This window comes from Amblyomma americanum, chromosome 2, assembly GCF_052857255.1.
Source record: "Amblyomma americanum isolate KBUSLIRL-KWMA chromosome 2, ASM5285725v1, whole genome shotgun sequence".
Lineage (NCBI taxonomy): Eukaryota > Metazoa > Arthropoda > Arachnida > Ixodida > Ixodidae > Amblyomma > Amblyomma americanum.
Window position 1 is genome coordinate 124055551 of NC_135498.1, and position 26671 is coordinate 124082221.

Genomic DNA, 26671 nt, shown 5'->3' on the forward strand with positions numbered 1-26671 from the left:
TTATGAAGTGAAACCACCTTCCCAACTCACCAGTCGTCAGGACATTCACCTGTATCAATGCACTGTTGAAAAATTTGTAACAAACACAGTGAAGAGTAAAGCTTTGTACACTTCAGAAACTTAGCATTAATAAGGTTATTACAATGACGAGATATTTTTTGTGTAGGCGAGTTGGAGGTGCGGGTTTGATCCCGCAATGAGTGCGACATCATTTGAAAAATGATGCACCCATTGGTTCAAAAATCATGCTCCTGTATGCTTGCCACTGCCTCCGTAAGCATTCACGCCAACCACATATTACCTCGCGCAAGAATTACATATTCAATAGGAGAAATAAGCATTGATCAACACTTCAATGTGACGCAGACATATTCGTCTTTTAAAAAAAATTTTTACGGTGAGGATGCTAAGGTCGCACCAAATTGGCAGAACTGACGCTCAGCCATGGCGCTTAGCGCAGAAAACACCGAGTGGACAAGATTCACCCTTCCCACGTTACAGCCTCTTCCCCCTCATCGACCTTCCCTGTCGTCATGAAGACGCTATTTAAACCCTGCCAACGATGAATGCTTTGCCCAGGCGAAGACAAGTCCTCCTGTCGAAATATTGGGAAGTGCCCTGAGGCTTTCCCTTCCCTTGTTCAGTTTGTGATTATAGAGAGCACCTGCCCAACTTCCATTTACTATCGAGTGGAGGCTGTGAGCAAAGCGCGTGGTAATAACGTTGTGCAGCTGTTGATTCAGCGTTAGTGATCCAGCTACCTTTTCATTTCTTTCGATGAACAAAAAAATTTTTTTTACCACAAGGCAGAAAAGCACCATTTCCGATGCAAGTGGTTTTGTACGCGGTCGGTGTGACGTGGACAACAGTTGCAGTACGGTAATTCGTAACTGTTAACCACCCTTAAAATGGAGAAATCGTAGGGTAAACAGCTTTCACCTCCTACTTCGTTGGCTACAAAAGATCATGAACTGCATTTGTGCAACTAGGGTATGCCTTATGTTAAATATTCAGATTGAAACACACACACACACGCGCGCGCGCGCGCGCACGCACACACGCATGCACTGTCGCACGCACGCACGGACGCACGGACGTACACGCACATATGCACACGCGAACACACACACACACACACACACACACACACACACACACACACACACACACACACACACACACACACACACACACACACACACACACACACACGTGGCTTGAAAAAAAAACGCGCGGCTTAGCGTGTCTCATCGCACAAGCACTCTTTGTGACGAGATCTCAGCAGCGCTCTAAAGCGCACAAAGCAGCCGTGACTGTGGTAGGCGAAGTACTGGGCTGCAACGTGCAGCAGCAGGTGCGACACATTCCGATGCGGCTTGAACAGCGAGAAGAAAGGCAGCGGGGAAAAACGGTTGGTGCGTGCGGAAAGCAAATCGGAAGGCTAACACAAGTTAAGCGCTTGTCCGATCTCATGGTACTGGTGAACTCCAGCATTTCAGTCTTGTGCAAAGTGCGCACGTATCCCTTTGTGCCGACCTCGCAGGTGCTAAGCCCCTGATCCACCTTCGATATATGCGCTGTGGCATCAGGCTGTCTGGACAAGCACAACACAAATAAACGTGACATGGGCACAATAAGGAAGCACAAATACCACTGCTGGTCAGCAGTGCGCATTTCAGCCGCGATCGGTTCTATAGGGAAAAAGCCAGTGGGCAACTACTCTGATCAACTTAAACAGCGAACAAGACTGACGTAAATGTCTGAATAAGTATGAAATGAGCAGGACGAACAAATTAGCTCTGGCTTGTCAGAGAAGCCGTAAACGGCTTCCAGGATGTATCATAAGCTGTAGGAGCCGCCACTGGCTACGAAGGCAACTCTTCTTCTCTGTAAATATCGGAACGTCCTCCAAATTTAGCCTCGAATCACGCAACTGCTGATTACTAGCGTAGAAAAGACTAGATCATGCAGTATAGAAATGTTTTTCACTTTTCAACCTGTACCTGTTCCCGGGAAGTGGTAGCTAAACAATAGTGTTTCGTTGAAGGTGAATAAAATTTATGCTAGTCGGAATCATTGCTGTACAGTGGGGGTCCATAAGAAATCATCACGGCTTTCAAGCGCATTGAAAACCGTCATTGACTTGGTCACAGACGTTAGTACGGATTTTAACTATTCATTGTTGAGGTACACTTTAGAGGGAATATAAGCCGATAATCTTGCTTAACACCGCACAGGTCAAGCGCTGCGACTGGCAGAAAATGCTCATGCTTTAATAATTTCAGCTCACTATATCTTGTGCTTTGTTGTGACCCTTGTGGGATAAGTAAAGCAAGCATTCCAAGACAACAACACGCCACACGGGCGGCGCAGCTGGCCTGACAAAACAGAATTGGGGCAACATACGCCGGACCAAGCTGGAAGGCATTCGCCGGGATCATACGGTGTCGGAGGCGGTCACTTGTCGGTAACACCGTCCATGAGAGTTGCGAACAGAAAGAAGTGCAACAAGGATTCCCGAGAAATCAAGGACGTGACTGCGGTGTCCGTCCATGTAGTTTCCGTATAGTCTTTCTTGTTTGGCCGATGAACAACGCTGTCTGTTGCGATGCTTCAACGAATTAGAGGAGCGCGCGCTGTGTAGTCGTGAGCTAACTGGCTGCACACTGTGCACTTTCAATAAAGGGATACAGAGGAGAACTCGGCAAATTTTGCAGCGAAGGCTACATTGGCTACGAACTCGCAGTTCCGCCAAGCACCGCACCACGTGACCAGTCAATTGACTAGTCACGTGACCAACCGCGTGAAGAACCACGTGATCAGCCACGGCGCCGGCAACTGCTCCGCTCCACGCGACCAACCACATGGTGGGTGGCGGCAGCCACTGAAACCTCCGCACGCACACGCTCAAAAAAAAACCCTGCGTCGAAGTTCGGAATCGAACCAGGGCCATTGGCGTTTGAGGCGCAGGTGCTACCACTCCACCACGACGGCTCAAGGTATAAACACGAATAAAGGCGCATCTAGTGAATGCACGGGTTTCATATATTAGATCTTCTGAACCAGATGTCACCGCGCTTTTGCTACGCATATCCAGGCCTAACAGAGCTACGTTATCATCAATTTTTTGTTTGCAGTAAAAATGGAATTTTTTGCCTCCTTGTGGCTATACTGCACGGTGTCTGCCCGGCAGCAAAAGGCAGATTTACTACCGAGAGAATTTTTGCATGAGAATTTTCTTACAGACCTGCTTAGAGTCAAGTGCTTTCGAGACAAAGGCAAGCTTATATCACGCTGCACAGAGCATATATGCTCTGAAAGCTGCGTTTCTTTGGACTATCGCTCTGCTCCTAACTTGGTGCCTTGCTTCAGAAACTTGCGCTTTAATGACATGTCGGAGAGCTGGAGACAAATAGGGTGGCAGATATTGAGGGCTCTGTAGAAGAGACAATAGACGCGCCACTTTTACGCGAACAAATTCTTTGATCAACTGCAGAAGCGAGGAGGCAGAATTAAGCCTTATAGAGTCAGCGCAACAAGCGACTCAACATGGCTGGGGTGCAGACGAGCCACGATACATTGCTTACGCAGGCCCTCGAAAGACGCCTATTTTTCATATCAAGATCTTTCATGAAGCAAAATCTGGAGGTTTGCGAGGCCGAAGCCATTTGGCATTTTTTGTCTCAAAACGCCTGCTTCGAAAACAACTTGTTCGAAACAGAGCGATAAGAAAAAGATAATGGTAGTTTGTTAAAAACCTATATTGTTCACTTGATAATTTTCTCCTCCTTAGAAATGTTTTTGGTCAGTGCAACGTAAAAGAAAGTGGATGTTTTTTTGCGTGCATCTAATTTGCTTACATATTGCCGTGAAATACATTCAAAATTTTCTATTTAGGGTAACGCTTCCAATATAAATGTAAAGAGCGTCGCCAAAAAAAGTTTACTTTGTCGTCTTAATACCGTCTTAATATTAATATTCTTAATATTTATGACGGATGTCTTCTATCGGCTGTCAGCAGAAAAGTACGCACTATATAAAAAAATACACAGATGATCATAGTGCGTGATGCCATAAATTTGGGTTAGTAATACTGGTTGTACGTACTTAGTGTCGCTTTGACACAGACCACCTTTCCAATGTGTTTTTAAATTTTATTCCACTGTCACTTTATCGCTCCGCTGCTTCATGTGCTACTAAATGGGCGGAGGCTTCTCGGGGATGGAGGTCGGGGGTAGGAGGAAGCTCGTGGGCGGGAGACGCATTTTACCGCAGGTGGACCGACCGGAGGGTACTCCGGATAAGTCACCATCCGGGCCCAGAGGATTCCCCTGTTCGCGAGAGGTATAGGAGGGAGGAGGAGGAGTTGGAGGTTTCACAAACGCACGCATGGTCTACATCTTTTTCACCAAAAACAATATGCCTCTCACGAAATAAGAAAAACATTGCCACAAGTGACCTGTCCATGCCGCACTGTGATATCGGTGATCTGAAATGTGGTGCTCATGAAGAGGTTACGTTTTAAAACGATGGCTTTAGGGCTCCCGTTCAGTGGAAAAGGCGGCGTCAGCATTGTTTCGAGAAACCCACGTGACGCCGGTCTTTTATCTCCTTCATTTTACTTACTTTAGGTGGCATAGTGGCACCGGCATGCAGCGTCCATCAGAAAACCCCTATGAACTCCTGCAGGCGGCTGCCCCCACAGATGGCGCTCGAGCAATGACTGTGTTAAGAAGCCTACATGTCGCGCCCCCTTGGGCTTTGCCAAGACATATGCTGCCCACCAAAGGTTATGTTGAGAGCGCACGTGTTGGCATGGTTACAGGAAGACGTTGCGCCATCTTTCTAACTACTCATCCCACTAAGCAGTAGGCAAGCGCTGTCGTCTTGCAGTCCTATCATGTTTATCGCTGTTCATCGTCGATAGGGACTGCTATGAAGTGTCGGTTAGAGCACTAAGTGCGCCAGGAATATTATGTCGCAGCAATGCCCGGGTGCTGCGTTCCGCAATGCTCGAACCACTGCAGGAAGGGCGCACCGATGTTTCGTTTAACCACTGCCCCGAAGAGGAGAAAAATATGACTGGCACAGGTTTATAAAGCGAGACAGCTGGGAACCCAGTGCTGCTTCTCGCATGTGTTCTCTGGGCACGGTACCTTTAAATCTTTTCTTACCTGCAAGGCTTGTCAAGTTTGATGTACTGCACTTCAAGCTTAATATAATTTAACAATTAATAATGGAGCGCTGCGTCACGGCAACAGTAGAATGCGAGCATGTATGTTTAGACGGGATCAGCCTAGTAGTTAGATTGGGTACCGTATCGTACCGCAGCGGTAGCCTACTATTTCGAACATCCTTCTCGCATGCGGGATGAGCGGGGTTCGATCCCCAGTGGCGCGTGGTACCCACCGGTGATACAATGGGCAAAAACTTTTCCCTTGCCTGGCGCTCGGCTTCATTAGGGTAATATGCTTGAGAAATGGGTACTGAATCTTACCTCGAGAACACAATAACAGTTTGTGCCATTGCGCTCTTTGACCCCAGGAGCCCTTGCGCCATAACAAATGATCATTATCGTCGAACTGGGAACGATTACTACAATGGAGGCAAGAATTTCGTGGCTGTATTGCTGCTTCGGTGATCGCGCATTTGCAGTGGGACGTCGGCAGATTAAGAAATTTGGGCATGACGAGAAAGAGGGTGGGCGTACTGTTCTCATTAGCTTTTTGAAATGCTGGCCCCGTGCTCCGAACACCAAGGGCAAAATGCAACAGTTAACACCCGCCATTGCTGATCGCAGTTCTCAGGCGAGTGCACTAACATTACACTGGCTCCGCTTCATTTTTTGCGCGGTGGTTCAATCACTACTTGACAGAGGTATGGAAAATAAATTTCCACATCAGAGCGTGTTTGTTTGCTGTTGCTTGAGCGCTGTGGCCACAGCAATGTATTTTCAAATCTGGCTATTTATGCACCGTTCTCCTGTGCGACACGGTTTGGCACAAAAAAAAATTGTAAAGCTAAAGTCAAAATATAAGAACACTTTTTGTATACATCAGGTAATTAGCATACATATGAAGACTATAAGAAATAGCATCCCAGTATTTTTTATTTTTCTTGACTAGTGTGGTTGTAGCTGTCCTAATGTGATAACCTTACAACAGGTAGAAAGAGCTCTTTACTCTTAATGCTCGTCATGCTCCTATTTGCAACTTTTGTCACAAATAAGTGCCCGTATGATTACGCTGCTTTTTGTTCTTGAAGCGCCTGTTGTAATTGTTTTCAGGCACATATTTAAGAAACAAGTTAAGAGCAACAAAGACATGGTAGCTTAAAAAGCCCAAGGTTCGATGCAGCTCTCACACGTTTTGCTCGTCGAGGTAAGCTTAAAAATGTGATCATGTCTTCAGTACAACACTGCCTAATTTATATGAAATGTCTGCAGAGAAGGTTGCAATGTACACATTCACAGCAATGCTTTGGTTGCTTTGTAGAAGTTGAAAAATGTGAGCTGCTCTGGTTTAATAGACTACGAAGAAAGTTTAATTACCATTATTATGGCGATGTCCATAGAAGGACGAAGCCACTCCTACAAACTTCAATTTAACCTTAACCTGTGCTATATGTGGCCACATTATTATCCACATAAACTTCATGATCTTTTCTGGGCGCCTACCTCTCTGCCTGCACCTACTGTATTAGCTTCTCTAGGAGCTTCCACTCCTTTTCTAAGGACTGTCGCTTATCTTTTATACACATTAGATGCCCTTATTTGAATGATACTACGATCAGAAAAGCAAAACACGAATATCGTATTTTACTCTAAGAGCAGACAGTCACCTACTTAGCGCACTAAGTATAGTGCCATTTTTCTTTCTGTTTCGTCCGTTGTCTGACCGAAGTGCAGTGTCTGGAACTAAACAAATATTTTCTGGCGGACTGCATTCTGTGCTGTCTGATCTGTTCAGTGTCATCTGGCACATAAGTTAAGACACCGAAATTCTGGTAGATACTCAATTACAGTCGCATCTGCGGTGACTCAGCTGTTAACTTATCCCGCTGCTGAGCAATGTTTTGCAGGACTGAAAACATTTTAAATTACTGCTTTCCAACGCCGTTAATTATACACAGTCGGCGAGAAATCCAAAATTCTTTGGTACAGCTTTGAGCTGTTAAAACGCAACAGATATTACAATACCTCCTAGTTGGTTTTCAGATGTTTTGCTCAGTGAGTAGAGATGCTCATTGTCGTATTGTAAAGAATTTCTTCATTTATTGAAAGTAGTGTCAACACATTGACAGAACGCTTTATTGCAGCCATCCCGAAATACCGAAAGCCTCCAAAGATGTGTTTTTTCTTGCCAACGTCGAAGTAAATCTTAGTTTCTGACCCCATTGGAAGCGAATCAGATTAAAGTAGTGCACACAAGCATGCCTCTACACCCCACAGTCGACCAAACAGAACACATAGCTGTGGGTGTCATGAGTGTACAGGACCCTGCCACTCCACTGCGATGTGTTCCGGTATGGGTAGTCTCCTGAGTGCTCAAAATATCAAAATTTTGCCTTGCGTTCGTGGTATTTGATGTACTGCACTACATTGAAAAAGATTGTGTGCTCTTCATAGATAAGTTGGAAATTACCCAAGGATTTGGCCACGATTGCCGTCGCTCGATTGCTTTTATGGGAGCACTACAATGGCAGAATCTGCTGCGCAAGTTGCCAACCATGCTTGCGTGCTTACGGTTGGTGTCTTGAAGGCGAGGTGAAGGCTAGGTATTGCTTAATATTTCGCAGGAAGGTCAGCATATGACACCATTGTGAAGAATACGGTCCTTCACTTGACTGTACTTTGTTTTTAGATCTCACTTAGAGTGTTTCAAAGACCCTTCAAAGCAGAAAGTGGCAATCGCGTTTTGAGAACTGGCGTGGAAAACTTTCCGCCTAATGAATAACGGATCAACGGCACATTGGAAGCCTTCACAAGCTGGCCTTTTGGCATCCACCACAGCTGCCATGCGCCTTTGGCGAGACCTCTCAGACAACTAAGAATACAAGTATGTGCTTCTTAGCAGACTCATGCAGGACTCTTGAAAACATGCTCCATGTGCTGAGACTCAAGAAACCGCTTCCTAGTGCTTATGACATTAAGTGTGCACTAAATCTGGTTCTGTAGGCCAGTCGATGCACACACCTAGGAATTCAGGCTATGGGGCTGATGACACCTTGCTTCTGGCTGATCTCCTTGATTCGACTATTCAAAGACGTAAAGAACAAAAGCACTAGTTTGTTGAGCTGGAAAAACTGTTTCTGTGATCTCTCGCGCCTGCAGAGTGTGGCATTCTTGCTTACCTAGGAGGATCCCTAGTCAAGTCTCTCATGAAGTGCATTGGCAGCTGTAGCGACTGGAAAACCACCCTTGCTAGAAATGTTACAAATCATTGTGCCAGTCTTATTCAGCTCAAAGACTATGTGAAAAATTCTCAGGACCTCTTACATCCAAGCCAAGCACAGATTAGTGTCCTTATAGAATGTCCCGAGTTCTTCAAGACATTTGCACAAGTGGAGAGAAATTATGGTGCTCAAAGCTCCATTTGCCAGTACTCTGAATGCCTTGTGCAAGTCCATAAAAGTGGATTTAGGTTTGCGTGAGACACACAATGCTCAGGCAGAAAAGACCCTCCTAGTGAAGTATGTCAGGACGAGATTAAGTATGCATCTTCGACAGCACCATACATGGAGGGTGGATGGAAAGTGCAGTGGAACATGTGCCACAACAAACCTAATCGGAACCCTTAATAGGGCGGCAACATCATGCGGTTACATGACTGCATTCAGTTAATTGATTCGGCCCTGCTTTCCTTTTGTGTTTGTCTAGAATTCTGCTACGTCAGCTGGAGGAGGAGGAGAAAACATCTATTGTTGCACTGTATTAAATTGAGAACGGGTGGTGGGGATGGTAGTTTCGCTGGGTGGAAGTCCTTATTCCTCGATGTCATTGGCCTCAGCTGCTGCCCGTGCTCTCTGGACCATTCCCGCTGGGCCTCCAGATCCGAGCTGGACAGGGCTGCCTCCCAGCCCTCCCTAGATGGCTGACTTATGACGGCTATATATGTACTGTAGTGGCCGGCCCACACCATGTGGTATAGATCAGCATACTGCCTCAGAATTTACGCCTGGCAGTGAATGTAGGGTCCACGAGTTTTAGTGTTTTAGTATGGTGGGATTTAAGAAAGATTCGGTTTGGAACCGCCTAAGGTGGCACTCCTCGGTTCTGTCGGGATCCTTAGCGGGTCCCAGGGGTACCATCCTGCAGAAGAGCAGATGGTTTGTAATATCCGCGTAAGACATTAGCGCGACTGTATGATTGCCGCGACAGAACCGGGGTATTGAGTAGAACCTGGGGGAAAGAATGTGCGGGCAGCCGCTTGAGCGCCCTGTTCCCCTCAAACCCCTGGTGACCGGGCGCCCTTACTATATGTTTTTTACTAGTCCCCGAATCCTAATTGGTCTCAACTCCCAAACGTATGCTAGAGGCGAATGGTGCTATCCTAGCCCGCACGTAATTTCGACAGGCCTGTTGCACGTCCGATATTAAGTACGCTGCGTCGGAGTGGGTGACGGACAGTGCATTGGCCACTTCCTCCAACATTAGCGCGTCGCTAGTTTTTACCAAGCGCCCGTTCACCTGTTTTCCTTCATGCCCCACCGCAATGGTGCAGATTCCCCCCTATGTTGGACCCGCTGCATCCACTCCTGTAAATGCATTTCTAATCCCGTAGTAATTTTGAATGAATTGTGCCCTGACTTCACGCCTTCCCTGAACATACTCCCTATTCATATTTTGGGGGAGCGGCTTAACTGCCAACGTTTTTTCCATGCCTCCGGGATGTCGACTCTGCGTTCAGTTGGGGGCAGCACCGCGAGACTGAGGTCCCGTAGGGCGTCTGGTGGCGCTGGTCACCGACAGCTTGGCATTTTCGCTCCATCGGTGGGCTTCAATCAGCTCCTCCATCGAGCTGTAGAGACCAGCTAGGAGAAGGCGCCCCGTAGACGTTTGGCAGGGAGTCCTAGCGCCTTTTTAACTGCGGCCAGAATCATCGCGTCGATATTCCCGCGGCCGCTCTTCCTGAGCTAGAGGTAGGGCGCGGCATATGTATCGTGAGTTGTGTCGCCAGAGTGACAGTCGGGACCAGTTACGCACAAGAACGCCGACGTGGCGTTTACTCTTGCTCGTTTTATACCCACAAGGGGAAAGGGTACAAAAGTTTCGAGGATGCGCGCCGCAGACAGAGCACGCGAGCACGCGTCGCACTCGGCTAACCTAGAACGCCGGACTGGGTCGCATGCGGCTTACATACGTGATTCACCTCTCTTTCTTTGAAATGACGTACCGAAATCACTCATTTCATAAAACAGTTGAGCCATGAAAATAAATGTTCACACAGTTTGATGGTTCGAGTTCCATCACAGCACCTGCACAAAGTCGTCACCATATCCCAAACGCTGCGGTGCTCTTCTTTCGCGCTGGGATCTTCTCGGCATTGGTGTCCGTGTCGAGGCTGTAGTTGGGGTTGCGTTTGAGCACATGGTTGGACCTGGCAGGGTATCTCGTTCTCGCAGCCGTCATCCGACATGTTGTCATCAATAGGTGCAATTCTGAATGACTCAGCTGTCGCCTTGATGTGTCGGTTGCGTCGCAAACACGACCATATTCGGTGCCAGCCTTATATGAGTTGCTTTATGAACTCTGGCTTTTGGTAACAACAGCCTCCTCGTACTCTAACCCCCAGGCCTTCTTGGGGCCGAGGAAGACGACGCATTGTGTATCGGTACTGTTTATGCTTTCTTACCGACTTGCTTGGAACTTCGTTCAAGTCCGGGAGCGGTGTTCGAAGTCGCCGCCCCTGAAGTGACTTTCCAGGTGACTGGCCGTCTCCTAGCGGACTGCTCCTTTAACTGAGCAATCCAGGCCAGAAATCATCATTCTTCTCGGACGTCTTTTTTAAAAATCTCTTTACTATCTGGGCGCCTTTCTCTGCGAGGCCATTTGAGCGAGGAAACCGCGGGGCTGGACGCGATGTGTATAAATCGTAATTCTTCGCGAGCAATGCAGACTCATGGCTCCCAAATTATGATCTACTGTCTGTGCAGACTGCAATTGGTCATGCATACCTTGCAAACACTGCGCTGAGTGTTCTCACAAATGTGGCCGTCCTGTCCCGTAAAAGGTCTACTTCTGGGAAGTTGGATAACGCATCAAACACACGAAGGTACGATTTTCCAACCTACTGAAAAGTCTACACCGACTCGGTACCATGCATGGTCCGGCACTGCGCAATACATGAGTGACTCACTTTTTTGTCGAAATGCGTACTACTGACAAACTTCGCGTCTTTTAATGACGGTTTCAATGTGCGCATTATGTCCAGGCCAAAACAGCAACTTACGCGCTCGAGGTTTACATTGATTAATTAAAAGTAGCCTTCGTGAATTCTTCGAAGCAGCTCCTGTCGCATGCTTGACGGTATTATGGCCTTGCATCCTTTAAGCGACACACATCTAAACTACAACTAGTTCACGTTCAAAGGGCTTTAGCGTTCTATGGGCTGGGCTATTGATTTGCAAGCAGTGGACGACTTGTCTAAAGTAGCCGTCCTTGTTAGTTTCTTCTCCCGAACGCTTGGAAGTTGCTTCGCTGACAAGTGATGAAAGAACACATACAGCGTGAACTTCCATGTCGTCGTAGGTTTTGCCGTAGTCTGGGTTTTCGACGGACGCTCGAGAGAGCATGTCAGCGGCAACCAAGCATTTTCCTGCGACAACTGCAGCTGATAGTGGTATCTGAGCAAACGAAGAAAAAATCGCTGCAATCTGGGCGGCAGCTCTCCAAATGGCTTTTCGGAGATAGCAATTGAGGGTCAATGGTCTGTCTCTAGGACAACATTGCGTCCGTGTACATGTTGATGGAACTTTTCGCACCCTACGACGACAGCCATAGCCCCTTTTTATATCTGCGATTATCTTTGCTGCGTTTCGGATAGGACCCGCGAGGCATGAGCAATGGGTTTCCAAACCCCCTCGTTACGTTGCCAAACAGCAGCGCCTAATATAGTTGGAGAAGCATCGGATGTTATCTTCGTAATCCTTTCAGGATCGAAGATCGCCAGTACAGGATTTGTGCTGAGACTGTCGCAAATCAGTTTTTATTCTTTAGCGTGGTTTTCAGTCCTTTCAAAGATGCAATCTTTCTTTCCCAAGTCTCGAAGAAGTCGCGTTCGGTCTGTAAGTGATGGTAAGAATTTCGCAAAATGGTTAACGCTGATCATACGCTGCACTGCTTGTTTGTCAGCCCGCGGTGGCATACTCAGCAACTAGTTTACCAGTGGGGGGTTCGGGCGTATGCCGTCTTCTGAAATAATGTCGTCAAGATTAAGTATGTTCCGCATGCAAATGCTCCATTTCTGTGCAGAAAATGTTAGGCCAGCTTTCGGTGCTGCTTGCAGCACCGAAAGCTGCAGCATCTCATGGTTCTCTTGTCTTGTGCCCCTCACATGATGGCATCATCAACGTACACTCTTACTCCTGGCAGCGTCTCAAAGATTTCGCTAAGAGTCTTCTGAAACACTTCTGGGGTGGATGCTACACCGAAGGGGAGCCGCAGGAATCGGTAGCGACGAAAAGGAGTCGCGAACGAGCATATTTTTATGTTTCATCATGCAGCGGAGTCTAGTAAAACCCAGAAGTCAGGTCAAGGCGCGTGCAGAAACGCTCTCCCGATAGTTCCGATTCAATGTCTTCCCGCTGCGGCATCTAGTAACGCTCGCGCTCTAGAATATCGTTAATTTTTGGGAGGTCCATGAACATTCACAGTTTACCATCCTTTTTTTTAACAATCACCAGAGAGCTGACCAGCTCAGTCGGCTAATCTTGCTTGGCTATAATGCCGGCTTTGACCAAGCGGCCAAGGTCTCCACGCCGAGGCTCCCGCAAGGAAAGGGGCACACGGTGGGCGGCCTGGTCGACTGCCACAGCGTCATCGCGAAGTACCATACGGTATGGCCGCTGAATACATACAGTCCCAGAGAAAGTTGTCAAAACTGTTGAACCACTTGCTCACTGCTGCTCATTCCCACGTCGTTTACGTTGCATGAGAACCGTTCCAGTATTTCGCTCGCTTGCGCTTTAAGTATGGCCTGTCGGTCCTTCTTCACGACCAAGAAATTGATCACTGCCTCCTTGCTTCCGACAGTAACCTTGGTAGTGAGGGCGCCGAGGTGCTTGATGACGCCTCCGCTGTAAGTCCGTAGGATACTGTTGTTCTTAGTCAAGGGCGTCTGCGGTTGTAGCTTCTTGTAGACGGAAAACGGCAGCAGGTTGCCTTGCGATACTGTGTCCACTCTGAAGGTTAGCATCGTGTCCGCTACTTTCGCTCAGACTACCAAGTCACGGTCACGCACTCTTCCAATGCTGTTGACGCGTACATCAATATTACTAAATTCTGCTTCGCAGTCTTCGCTGCTCCTGACTTCCTTTATTTGCTCTTTCATGTTGAAACATGCAGCAAAATGATTCTGCCCTTGATACTTGCTGCAAAATTTGCCAAATGCAGGAAAACTTTGCAGACCATGCATACGTCCACACCTGCGGCACTTGAACGTCTCAGGTTGCTCGTCATACTGCTGCTGCTGCTTTTTGACGGCGTCGATCCATCTGTGCTCTCGAGACCAGATTTCGTTTTGCGCGGGGGTCATTTCCTCCCGCAGCGGTTGCTCAGTGGTTACGGCGCTCAATTACTGGTCCGGAGTTTCCGGGTTCAAACCCGACCACGGCGGCTGCGTTTTTATGGGGGAAAAACGCTAAGGCGCCCGTGTGCTGCGCGATGTCAGAACACGTTAAAGATCTCCAGGTGGTCGTAATTATCCCGGAGCCTTCCACTACGGCAGCTCTTCCTTCTTTTACTCCCTACTTTCCCCCTTCCCTTACGACGCGGTTCAGGTGTCCAACGATATATGAGACAGATACTGCGCCATTTCTTTTCCCCAAAAAACCAATTATTATTATTATTATTATTATGTCATTCCCGCGGCACTGCACATTTCTTCCGGTTTAGCCACGGTCATCTTGTTATCCTTCAGCATCTTCTGCCTTACTTTATCATTTTGTTCCAAAAGAAAATATTTGATCACGTATGAACGACAAGGCCATAGTGCCAAAATTGCAGGAGCGGGACATCTTCCTGAGTTCTTTGACAAATTGGTGAAGGGCTCCGGAAATATCGACCACGTGGGATTCTTAAATGTGCACTGACATCGCACAGAACACAGGCCTCTAGAATTTCGCCTCCATCGGCCGGGATCGAACCCGCGTCTATCGGGTCAGCAGCCGAGCGCCTTAGCCACTGAGCCACCGCGGCGGACAGTTCTCTGACAATCTCTTCTACAGGCTCATCTTGAGCAGGTAGCGTTTAATAACTTCATTCAGGTGCTCTACGCAGTAGCTGTCGAACTTGGCGATGAGAGTTGCATACCTTTTCCGGCTCTCGTCGCCACCAAACGTGAAGTTGTAAATTTCCAATGCATCGTCGATTGCTACACTTAGCAGGAGAGCTATCATCACAACGTCCTAAGAAGGCTTTCCGTCAGGCTCGGAAGCAACCAAGAAGAGTTCGAACTTTTGCTTGCAAAGTTGCCACTGGGCACTGATTTCGTCGGTGAAGTGGAGCAGCTCCGGCGTCTTCACAGGCTCCATGCGGCCTCTTTACCACGAACACTCTCACCACGGTCGCTCTTCCTCAGCTTCAGGTTGGGCGCGGCATATGTATCGTTAGTTCTGTCGCCAGAGTGACAGTCGGGACCAGTTCCACACAAGAACTCAAATGTGGTATTTATTCGGGTTCGTTTTATATCCGCAAGGGTAAAGGGCACACAAGTTCCGAGCATGCGTGCCGCAGACCGAGAACACGGACACGTGCCGCACTCGGCTAACCTAGAACGCCGGGCCGCGTCGCACTCCGCTTACATACACGATACAACATACACCACGCGACTCGCGATGAGCGCCTGAACCAGGCGAACGGTTTCTTTCTCGAAAAGACCACCGTGCTTGCCAGATATCCTGACAATCAACCTATTAATTTGTTCATGAGTCAGTATACCTCGTGCATAAAGAATGCACGACAGTAAGGATAGATTTTGATTTGAGAGAAGAAATAGAGTGCATTTTTATCCAACTCCTACCAAACAAATGGTCCTGCAAAGCTGCGCTCGTTTCGAATATCTTCAAAAGACCACACTAACGCAAAGCCACGTTCGAAAAAGTCTTTCACAAGGCGACGCAATTAACGAGCGCATCGCGTTTATTGGTGGTAGGAGACTTTATGGCGCACAGCTACCAGTGGGGATATCATAAACAGGACGTAATAGGCAGGAAATTAGCCGCAGCCAGATCCGACGCGGCAGTGACTACCCTTACGACCCGCTGTACCCGACTAGAATAGGGAATAGCGACTCCCGATGCACGTGCCCGGAGCTCTCGCTAGTCCGGAACGCAAAAAATTAAGAATGGCACAATACAAAATTAACTATGGACAGTGACCACTGCATCCTACAAATCACATTAGAATAAAATAAAATGCAGAAAAGGAGCAGAGAGGCTTTCCTAGCCGATTGGACAATGTTCAGGGAAGTGGAAGCTCCGGCACTGGGTGTCGACGCGACAACCTATGAAACTTGCGCGAAAATGCTGATTGAAACCAAAAAATCGCTTTACGCACAAATTGCAGACCACCAACGGCACACCAGCAGTATAAAACTACCTCTTACACTTGCGGGAAGCCAGGAGACATCTAAGAGAATGAAAAACAACAAAAACACAACCGTAACCTCAATATTAGAATTTCCCAGCTAACCAAAAAGGCGGAGGAGTACGCGTGGTCTCTAGCAAAAAACCAACTGTATATCTGAATGCGTTTTCGCTGCAGGATACACTCAGCATGAACGGTACCTAGTGCTTCCTCAGGTGCCTCATTGAGCCTAATAAAACCAAAGGCGAACAGAGCAGAAATTTCAGGAGGGCACTCCACAATTTTAAAGAAACGGAGGAACATCTCGCCGAGAAACTCAAAGCAAGATATTTGTTTACGACAGTAGATGATGATGAGGATGCCAGGACTTACACCGATGAAAACTCACAGTTGGGCGCAAAACTTTCCGCCGAAGAAATCAAAGCCGCACTTATGAAGATGAGGCGAGGGACAGCATCGGGAGACGAAAAGATAACAATCGGCCTTCTGGTCAACCTCAACGATCCACGACTAGAAAATATTTCGCAGTACATCAAGGAATGCTAGGACATGGGAGAGTTGCCGAACGACTGGAAAAACATCCGTAGCGGCGTTCATCTACAAGGCGGGTAAAAAATATAAACAGAGAAAAATTTGAGACCAGTATCTCTCACGTCCCTGCACCGGTAAGTTCATGGAGGCGGCAGTGAGGCAAAGGCTCTCCAATTACTTGGAAACAGCAGGAGCTACTGCCGCCCTCGATGTTCAGCTTCCGGCCACATCTATCAGCGCAGAACGTGCTGCTCAAATCAAGAGGAAAGTCATCGACCCCCCCCTCCCCCCCCCCCCCTTCAGGAATAAGGTAGACAGGGCTGTTTTTGCCCTGAACCTGATGGGGGCTTTTGAAAATGTTAAACATAGTAAAATTCTGGAAAATTTGAGCGCCGCCGATTGCAGCAAGAAAAACATTCGGATACATAAAAAACGTTTTAGAAAGTAGGAAAGCTTACATCACAATTGACAATAAAAACTTTGGGCTCGTCAAGATGGGAACCCGATGCACGCCACAAGGAACAGTTATCTCTCCGCTGCTTTTTAACGTTGACCTCGTGGGCCTGTCCGAGAGGCTGAATGCTGTAGATGGCGTACGCCACGCCATCTACGGAGACGACATTAATATCTGGTTGTCCCGGGACAGCGTCGGGAAGATGGAGGGGGTCCTCCAAGGGGCCGACTCGGTAGAGCAAGATTACGTCAGCTGCATATGTAGTGTTTTGCTTAACTCTAAATTGTTTGAAGCTTTTAGTATCTTTATTTATTACTACCTCAAAGGCCCCATTAAAGGGGCATTACAAGAGGGTGTGGGTAACAGGGCATAAAATTGCTTAAATTGATGACTTGAATAGTGATGGATCAGTATGAAGCACGACGTGGCCGGGTAAGTCATTCCAGTCTTGCCCGGTGTGTACAAAAAATGAGGACCGATAAGCAGATGAACGGGCAGGCGGAGGATAGGCGGTCTTTGTATGTTTCGTGCGGCTTGAGGTGCTGTAGGCTGGGATGATAACAGACTCGTGCAGAACATGATAATAGAACTTGTGATATAGACGTAATCTAGCGATGCGACGTCGGCTAGTTAAAGTTGACAGATCAGCATTGCGTTTGGTTTAGTGACACTTTCATGATAAGAATAAGCAGAGAAGATGAACGTAGAGACGCGCTTTTGAATTGTTGTAGCGTATTAGAAAGGTTATTTTTGTTTAGGGTCCCAGCTAGAGCATCCATACTCAAGTTTAGGCGGCACGAATTTTAGATAGGCTAGTGGTTTCAGTGATGTTAGTGCTAGGACGTAACGATCGCCGAATATACCAGAGGACGCGATCAGCTTCCTTTGAGATTTGTGTGGCATCCTGTACATCTTGTGAATGCCACCTGTGTAGCATACTGTGTCTTTCAAAGTGTGTGAGCTGAGCAATGAAGCTCCTTTACTTAGTCAACATTTAGAAATAGCAAAACTGTTTTTGCTGTATATACCACTGGTCTTTTCATCAGACTGGATGCAGATGTGTAAACCACTAGTTGAAGTCTTTTGGCGAGGAAAGAATGCGTTGGGAAATTGGCATTGGATTGCATGTCAGGCCTAACAGCGCTTGCATTACCAAATCTTGCATTTTTAGCAGCTCTAAGCATACGCTTACACAGAGAGTTGCCGTGATATTTCTTATTGTCCTTTATGTTTCTTTTGCGGTGCTAGTTCCAATTTAGTCCTTTTAATTATGTCATTTGTATGGCACCTGTACGTGTAAAACTATTCATGGCTGTCAATTTTAAGAGCGTGAGCTCTTACTCATCAAGTTTGGAGATTTCGTGGGGTCTGCTACCACTCTGCTACCACCCTGACATTAAAGCGCCATCTTTGGCTGCAACTAGAAAACAGCGCATCTCACATTGGGGACTTGGGGCGTCATCTACAATAGCACTGATGAAAACAACCACCGGCCGTGTGCCAATGATCATGTAACGGTCTAATATGGGAAAATAGATATACCCCCTCACCAAAAAAATATTTTAAAAACAGGCAGGAAAACTGTCCCGTTAAGACATCGTTATAGACGTTTTATATTCGTTTCCGCTGTATATACTCCGACAATAACGGGCACCCATCCGGCACAGCTGTATACCGAATTTGGTAAAAAAAATAAAAACCCTATGGGTTGGTTTATAGAAATAAAACCACAATTAAATAATAGGTAAACATTGTATACATGAAATTACTAATTGAAGCGCTGCAATATCGCAACGCATGCCGAATTCTAGGCCCACCTTGACCCCCCAAACGAGGCAAATTCCGTTCGGGACGTATCCTGAGGGGGTGCAACTCGACAGTGGGTAGACGTGTATCGTAATTTTCTCTGATAAAGGGCGCTAGGCGGCATGCGTGCATTCGTAGACGAGCAAGTTGGCAATCCACCCGGTTTCAAAGGGTATTACATTCCGTTTCTCCAAAACGATTGGCGCGTTTTTCCACTTTCTTCATCTAGTAAAACTAAACAGCTAACGCTCGTTACTGCAAGATCTTCGAAACGGTGGCGGCTTTGTTTTTTTATGCAGAGTGCTCACTCAGCAATGAAGCTGCTTGACTTCAGTCAGCGTTTAGAAATAGAAAACTGGCTCACAATGGCAGTAGTGTGTTCACCAGATGTGAAGTTTTACAAGAGCGACTGTTGGAGCTGGATGCAAATGTGTAAGCCACTGGTTCTAGGCTTTTGATCAGTAAAGAATACGTTGCAAAATGAAAATAGATTGCAAGTCATATGTAACTGCAATTGTCTTCTTTGCGTGGCTAGAGGTGTCAATCATCGCCACCATGCCTTGCAATATATAGGAGCTGTTATGCGTGCGCTCCCACTTGGAGTTTCCGTGATAAATTCTTGTTGCCATTTAGGCTGTTGCGTTGTAAGTCCTCTTAAATCAGTTCGTTTATATTATGTATTTTGTACAACACTGATAGGCGCACATTTTGTTCAAGACTCGTAATGTATTCTGTTGTACGTTGTCTAAGTGTATACTATAGCATTCATCGTGTAGAGCATCCGTCTCACCTTCGAGAGGTGCTGGTTTCGATCGCCAGTGCCTACGGTACCCATCGGTTTTCTGATTGGTACAACATTCCCACCGGCCTGGTGCTCGTCGTTTCTGGAGTGAAATGGTTGGAAAAGGGCCGTTTGTCACTTAACCATCATTACATGAAAACATCTATCGGTAAGTGTTGATATCCGCCTTGTGCTGTGAAGACCTTTGTGCCCCCCCCCCCCCTTATTTTGCTAACTTCGAGAGCCGGAAAAATCCGAAGTTCTCCAAGTCCACAGTGATACTCTGAATATTCCCTTTCAAATGTCGAAGGACCACTTACTGTAGTGACAGATGAACCTGCGCGTCTGTTGAGACACGCTGGTGAGAGCTTGCGAGCTTGAATACCACTTCCAAGTGAGTTATGAGAACCACCTGTAAATAAGTAACTCGAACCACCTTTGCAAGCTGAGGCGTTAGAAACTGGGTTTGAGCCCAAAAGTGCGCAGCGCAATCTGCGGAGCCTTCTCCAAGCACACAACCCTGTGGAAGCCGAGCGTCGTGCCGCGACACGCTTGTGACCTTTTTTCCGTTGGGTGTCCGGCGGTGGGGTTCGAATCAACCACCCCTAGCAGTAAAATAGCCAGTTTAGCGAGTTGGTGCATATTTGAACGAAAACAGCGCAGGAACATAAACAAGAAAGAAGACGGGATGCCTAGGAGCCAACGCGGATGCCCATACCAATAGGCCACGACAGCGGGACAGTAGCGCTGTTAGCCGGGGGTTAGAACTACCCCCTACGAGAGGCGAGTGCGAAAATCTGTACATCGGCTGAGGTGAAGGCGGAGAAGGGGGGGGGGGGGGGCGGGCGAGGTGACGCCCCCAAGTGAGCGGCTAGTGTGAAAACAGGGAAAGCAGAGCCCAGAGCGAGTGGCCGTTATCGGCTGATCCAACGCGGCGCGCCAAGGAACGCGCATTGTGTATAATGCGAAACATCAAAAACATTAACGAACCATGAACCCGATAAACGAACGAGAAATGTAACTGTAGCAAAAGTAAAGCATAAAATAATCAACGAGGTATAGAAGCCGGGCAAAGGAAAGTGGAGCCGTCGCCGCAACTTTGAGGTAATAGGATGCAGGAAACCAGAAATGCCGTGGAATCTCGAGTTTTTCTAGACTGTCGGCAATCTTTTTGGGTAGACTTTTCTACCTAAAATACGGCTCTTGGTGCCTTGAAATTGTCAACATAGCCAGAATAAGGCAGAGAGACATTTTTACTGAGTGCAGTAAGTGGGTGGAGATGTCCTCAGATCGGTTACACGTACCTGGGGCTGACAACTTCACGTGACCGAAATTAAGATCAGCACACAACCTTATTGCAGGCAAAGCTTTTTGTGCAGTTCAGTTGCTAAAGCGGGCAATCACATCTGCTTCACCAGAAGCAAAAATACCAGCGTATACTCTACTATACTAATCGGCCCCGTACTTGAAAGTAACATCATAGCCTGTTTCTTATATACCAAGCACTTTACAACAATACGCAGTTAATTTTTTTATAACAACACTGACGTGTTCTTTGAACAGCCATGTTTTTGCATTAAGCAGTAAGTATTCGATGTGACTTCATGCGCCTAAAGTTTGCATTTCAATTTTTAAATGGTGCCTTAAACTGGATATAACTTGCCTTTTCTGGGCATCAACTTCATGTATTACCAAGAAAAAACATTTTAAGCATTCAACGTAATGTAGGCTCATAATAATGCATCCAGGTGCCCGTTTTATTCCTCAAGTGGTTATAGAATGATGGTCTCTGCCGGATGATATAGCTAACAATCTTCGCTTCATTTTTTCAAGTTGCCAGGTACAGTTTACAACCTTTATTACCATTTATACATAATTATCGTCGATTCGTTTGTAAATCGCTTCGCTAAAATTTAGAAGATTGTACCTGTTTCCATTCCTTAATTTGTTTCCTCTCCTAACTCCAAGTGGTGCTCGTTGTTTCCGTAAAGTTTCGTGTATTCGTGATATCTTTTCTGTTTCAATATGAACCCGTTATTTTGAGTGATGCTGTCTCCCAAGCCTGCCACAGCCTCAACTGAGGACAGCAGTAGGCTGTGTAACAAATAAATAAAAAGAAGCTCAACCCCATTCTATGGGCGAATTCCAGAGACGGAGCAAGCGCTAGTAAGACTTGCACCTTTATTTCGCAACTCCATTAATTATCACCATCGCTGCTAATTTAACCTTTTTCAGCTTTTCAGTAGAATAACAGTGCTCCCTATAATGGTGTAGCTATAATGCGACATTTGGGGTCTTTCATCTCAGCGCAGGCACATGTATTATGAAGACGAGAAGTGCGTCCTTTGCGCAGCTTCCACCTGGGCTCTTTTACACTGATGGAAATTTTATTTGGAATTTGGTGGCTGTAGAGCCCTGAAAGCAGCTGCCGCTGAAATCATTTTTTTGCCTTCTTTTGACCTGATCTCCTAGTTTATCACGAGCGTAAAAGAATAAATATATGACCTCTTGCTTAAAAAAAAATGAGTGCTGCTTCAAAAGAGACACAGTTTTTTCCCCACGTGCTTATCCCGTAACTTCCAACCCGGCGTTTTTTGCTTCAAACTCCATGGGATCGGCGCCGGACGTTCTGAGACTCGTTAACATTGTAACTGTGACTATTTTATTTGAATTTCCAAACCCTACGTTGGACGACACTCTAATCATGGGTGAGGAATACGACTACGTCATAGGCAAGTGCGAATCAATGCTTCTTTATTCCGTTGTATTTGTGGCATCGACAATGATTGCGATATATTTGTTCTGGGGCTCTATCGCTCGCTTGGCTCCTGCCATTACCGCCAGCCGACAGTTGTTATGAACACAACAAACAAGGGCTGGCATTTTTGCGTCTATACACGCACCATTTGTACGGAGGTGTCCAATAAAGAAGGTGAGGAGATAGTTATGAACTTTTAAAGCGTTTCTCCTACGCTGCTGCAGGTGTGGCACCATAGCCCAATCGCAGGTTTGTCTGTTTTTTGTCATTTTATTTCTTTTTTTCTGTTTTTTTTCGTGCAACATTCACAGCATTCGTACATGCAGGCAAGGGAGCAGCCTCTGATGAAAACCAGTGTTCTTGTTTGATGTGCCAGTGCGAGAACGCAATTGCCTTTTCATATAGAGTACATGCCGGAGGTGAATAATAACTGTTTCACGCGAGGTGATGACATCTAGTGGCAGACACCCACATTACGCTAGAGTTCCATAAAAAGATTTCATTGAGAGGACCTGGCCGACCCAAAAACTGTTGGCTCGCGCTGCTTACAGTGCTTTCGCACTTGTGAGAGAAACTCTTCAGAGAACGGACCAAAATAATGCAGATCTCCTTCCTTGCGCTGCAGTGTGTTTTGAAAGAGTAGCACTGCTTAGCACTTGCTGCCCAATAATTTTTCCGCCTTGGGCTTGTACACTTCTTGTGATAAAGCAGTTTGCTTCCGAAGCTTCTTAGCCTGGGAGACGAAGAGATGCCTCTATTTATCACAATGGCGAGGTACCTCTTATCCTGTAGCTAGCGAAGCATGCGTCCACCAAGCAAGATCTGGTACCGGTACATCGATTTCCTTGGCGGCAGGCGCTTTGTGGAGTTGAATAATTCTCTCTGAAAACACCGCTCCGTAATGTAGCGCGAACACGAGTTCCCGATGCATATGTCCGCACGTAGCCTAGTGAAATGTGAAGGCTTTTCATGTGAATAGTTCCATGGTTGCATGAGCTTTAACTTCCCAAAACGAGTCAGGCTATGAGGGTCTCCGTACCGGAGGGTACAAAGTAATTTAGACCACCTGGAGTTCTTTAACGTGGACTGACGTCGCATAGTACGCAGGCCTCTAATATTTTGCCCCCAGCAAAATACGACAGCCGTGACATTTTGATGTCAGTAAGAGTGGTGCTAAACAGCCGGCGAGTAAGCACAACTCCGTGTGGCAAATCCTTGTCCCCAACAAAAAAGTTTGTTGGGGCATCTGCGGGAGTCCTAAAACTGTGCCGCTTTGATAACTCTCAGTGAATGTGTAGAGTTGCCATGCAAGCGGTTTCATTCGAGCAGGATGATGAACGGATATACAGGGAGGTTTGTTGTCGACAACAACGTTTTCGGCATATGTCAACCGTGGAAGCCCGCTTCAAATAAAGATGCGAGGGACATCACGTCCTGGACCTGCTCTGTCGAAACCATTATTTTTTTAGGGTACAGATTGTGGCTTTCGAAATACCATGTCAACATTTTCTAGATTTGATCTCTACTTTTTCTGAACGGCTTAGAGAAGCTGTGGACCTCCTAAAGACTAGTTGCACAGCTACTTGCAGGGATTAAAACATTCACAATCTTTCGTGGGTTGTTAAAAGCGCGAAAAAACGACAAAGCAGACGGAAAGAACACACGACGAGCGCTAAGCCCCTTCTGAAACTTCATTAACACGAATGGCATCGAATAAAAGAAACACGTTATACTGCGCATATCAAGGCGTAGCAAAACAAGGAAGAGATTGCAAGATTGAAACAACCCTCAACTGATATGGCGGCAAAGATACTAGAATCCTTCCTCATGCAGTGCAATCGAAGGCTTACTGACGCATTGCTCTCCCAACGTTTCGATGAGGAACGCGTCTGCGAATTCGTGATATATCTGAGCTCGGAGCATGTAGACAACACGCGTCTCTTGAAATCTTGTTCAGCAATTTCGTTTCACTTTACATTCTCCAAAGTGCTCAACAAATTTTCACCCGTACCCTATCGCCATGGACCTCTCGTGTTCCCGTAAGCGCACATTCAAATACTGGTCAGTTTGGCCAACGTGCACCCTGTTGCAAGATAGCGGAATAACATAAATGACGCCAACGTTGTATTGAACCTACTCGCATGTGCGGCACACCACACCGAGGTCTTCTAGCTCCCTCATTCCGCTCTTACCTTGGCACAATCGAACACGTTCTAGTTTATTAGGGCCACAAACAAGAACCCTCACGGCAAACGGAGAGCCGACGTACTTTAGCCAATGTGCGAACTTGTGTTAGCCAATGCGCCAAAAAAAACAGCTTGTTTATTTTTCCTGAAAACCTGCTCAGTCGCCTGAGTCTGCACTTGGGGCTTCTCAAGTTTGCTTGTTAGGGACTGGCACTCAGTAAGGAGCAGCATTTCAGAAAAAACTGCATTGCAGAGACGCCAGGCTGGCATAACGAACCTGGATTTTATTTCATGTACGTACCACCCTGACAGGGAATCCCCCAGGCGTGACGCTGCTATGGCCCTATTGACTAATTTAGAGTGGTCCGATTCCAATTTAGTATAGGTTTATTTGATCTAAGATTTTGACCGCCAACAAGCATTGGCCATACTGAAATAAGAGTCTAACATCAAAAACTGGAGCGCGGCGGCCTTCTGAAATTTTTGTAGGCAATCGTCCGCAGGCATTGATAGCTGAGAAGGAAGGGTTTATTATGAATCTGAGTGACATCGTGTATTCGGAAAAGGCACTTGTGTGCCTTGCAGAGAAATTCGACGCGGGTATCTGAGAAGCCGATCGCGATTAAGAAGGCCATCGTCGCGTTGAAAAATCTCAATCTTGAGCGCATTGCTTCGGGGGTTTCGAAATCTGAACGACACGAACTGCATGTTGTCTTCGCGATAAAGACGGATAAACCTGGTTCACCGTTATGGACAGTTTTGCCAGAGAAAGGGCCATGGCAAAGCGCTGGGTCGATTTTTGCACCGACACCTCAGTTCGCTGGTGGTGGATGAGCCATTTTAAATTACGAATTTAGCTATGTTAGTGGAGGCCTTGGAGTAACAAAGCTCGCGTACGTTGCGCGTAGTCAGTGTAGATGGCAAGGATCTGTAATACTGCTTGCGATTTTTACTGAGGAACAATTTTCACCATCTTCAACTCTGTAGAGATTACAGCACTTATCCAGAAAGAATATCAGAATTTAAGAAGACAAAGGTGAGAGCTGTTGGGTAGTTGAGCGATAGCCTATTATCTCCAACCGCCAATTTCTGATGAAGTGCGCTTCTCTGTCGCGGAACAGCAGTGGCGCAGTCGGAGGTTTCTTTGCTTCGCCTCCATCGTACTGTACGCCAGTCTGCCGAGACCCCCTTCATAGTGAAGGGCATATCTAACGTTTACACAGTACCTTGTAGCACGTCAGCTTCATCGCTGCGGTCAGTGACGTTGGCCTTAAACCACCACACATAGATGTCTGAAGTATACCTTATAAACGTCTTTCGGTATACCTCTGCTTATGTAAAGAACGCGCAGGAAGCTTTTTAATCTCTTTGGGTAGCCAGAGAGTGCCTCTAATGATTCCATATTTTCCACTAGCAATTGACGCACATTCAGCATAGCAGAAAAGTCTCGCTGCATTTATCGGCTGATCTGAGTCAAGTAGCGCGGGACGTACTGATTGCCGGCCGGCAAGGGTGAACGCCTTCAGTGTCTACGCGCAAAACATCCTTTAGGCTCGTCTCCAAATAACACTGTGCCTTTCAAAGAATTCATAGTTTCAGGATAAACTGCTATCATTAGCTCCAATGCATGTACATTTTTCTAAGCAATTGGCTATTCTAGGTAAACGTTCAGTATTTCAAGTTCATGCCCTAATTCCCCTGCTCACAGCATCTTTGTAAGCATCCCAGCCCGTATATAATATAAGAACTTTCTCTGGAAGTATCCGTGCATCCGTTATATCAGATTCGTGTAATGGTCACATCCACGTGCTTTTAAATGAGTGCACCACCCAGATTTTAGAGTAACAAGAATTGAAATAAAAGTCACGCCGGTCCAGCTGGCAGTCGTCGGGTTTCGGAGGTAGGTTACGGTGACATCATTTAACGAATTGATGGAACGTTTCCAGAGAACCTCTGAGAGAGATCGGCGCGCACTTGTGCATCTGCTGCTCTGAACCTCATTATGGGAATTAAGGGCACCCCATATACCATGCGGTGCAAATGTCGCGCTATCATGCTTTCCAGCCTCAACACATGCATTGAGTCTGCATAACTGCGATGCAGTCCGACAAAATTAAACTCTTGCCTAACGATTTCAGTAATAGCATGCGCGTATTCGCAGTCGCTATGTGTGTGTAAGAGAGAGAGAGAGAGAGAGACCGAGAGAGAAAATTAATAATTAAGAGCGGCGATTTTAGCCGACCTAAAAAATTCGCTCACATGCTACTGCGAATAGCGAAGGAATTAGGGATAGAAAGCCTGAAGGAAAGAGGCACGCAACATTATAGAGTAAAGAAGTGAAATAAGAAGT

General features: G+C 46.7%; 1 protein-coding gene across 1 annotated transcript in view; it reads right to left on the reverse strand.

Moving 5' to 3' along the window:
• Positions 1 to 14439: 14439 nt before the first annotated feature.
• The window catches only part of LOC144120055 (solute carrier family 22 member 7-like), a 60982-nt gene continuing 48750 nt past the window's right edge, over positions 14440 to 26671 (reverse strand). Inside the window, exon 4 of the mRNA XM_077652526.1 lies at positions 14440 to 14591. Coding sequence (XP_077508652.1) covers positions 14440 to 14591 — 152 coding nt within the window. The remainder of the gene's footprint in view (positions 14592 to 26671) is intronic.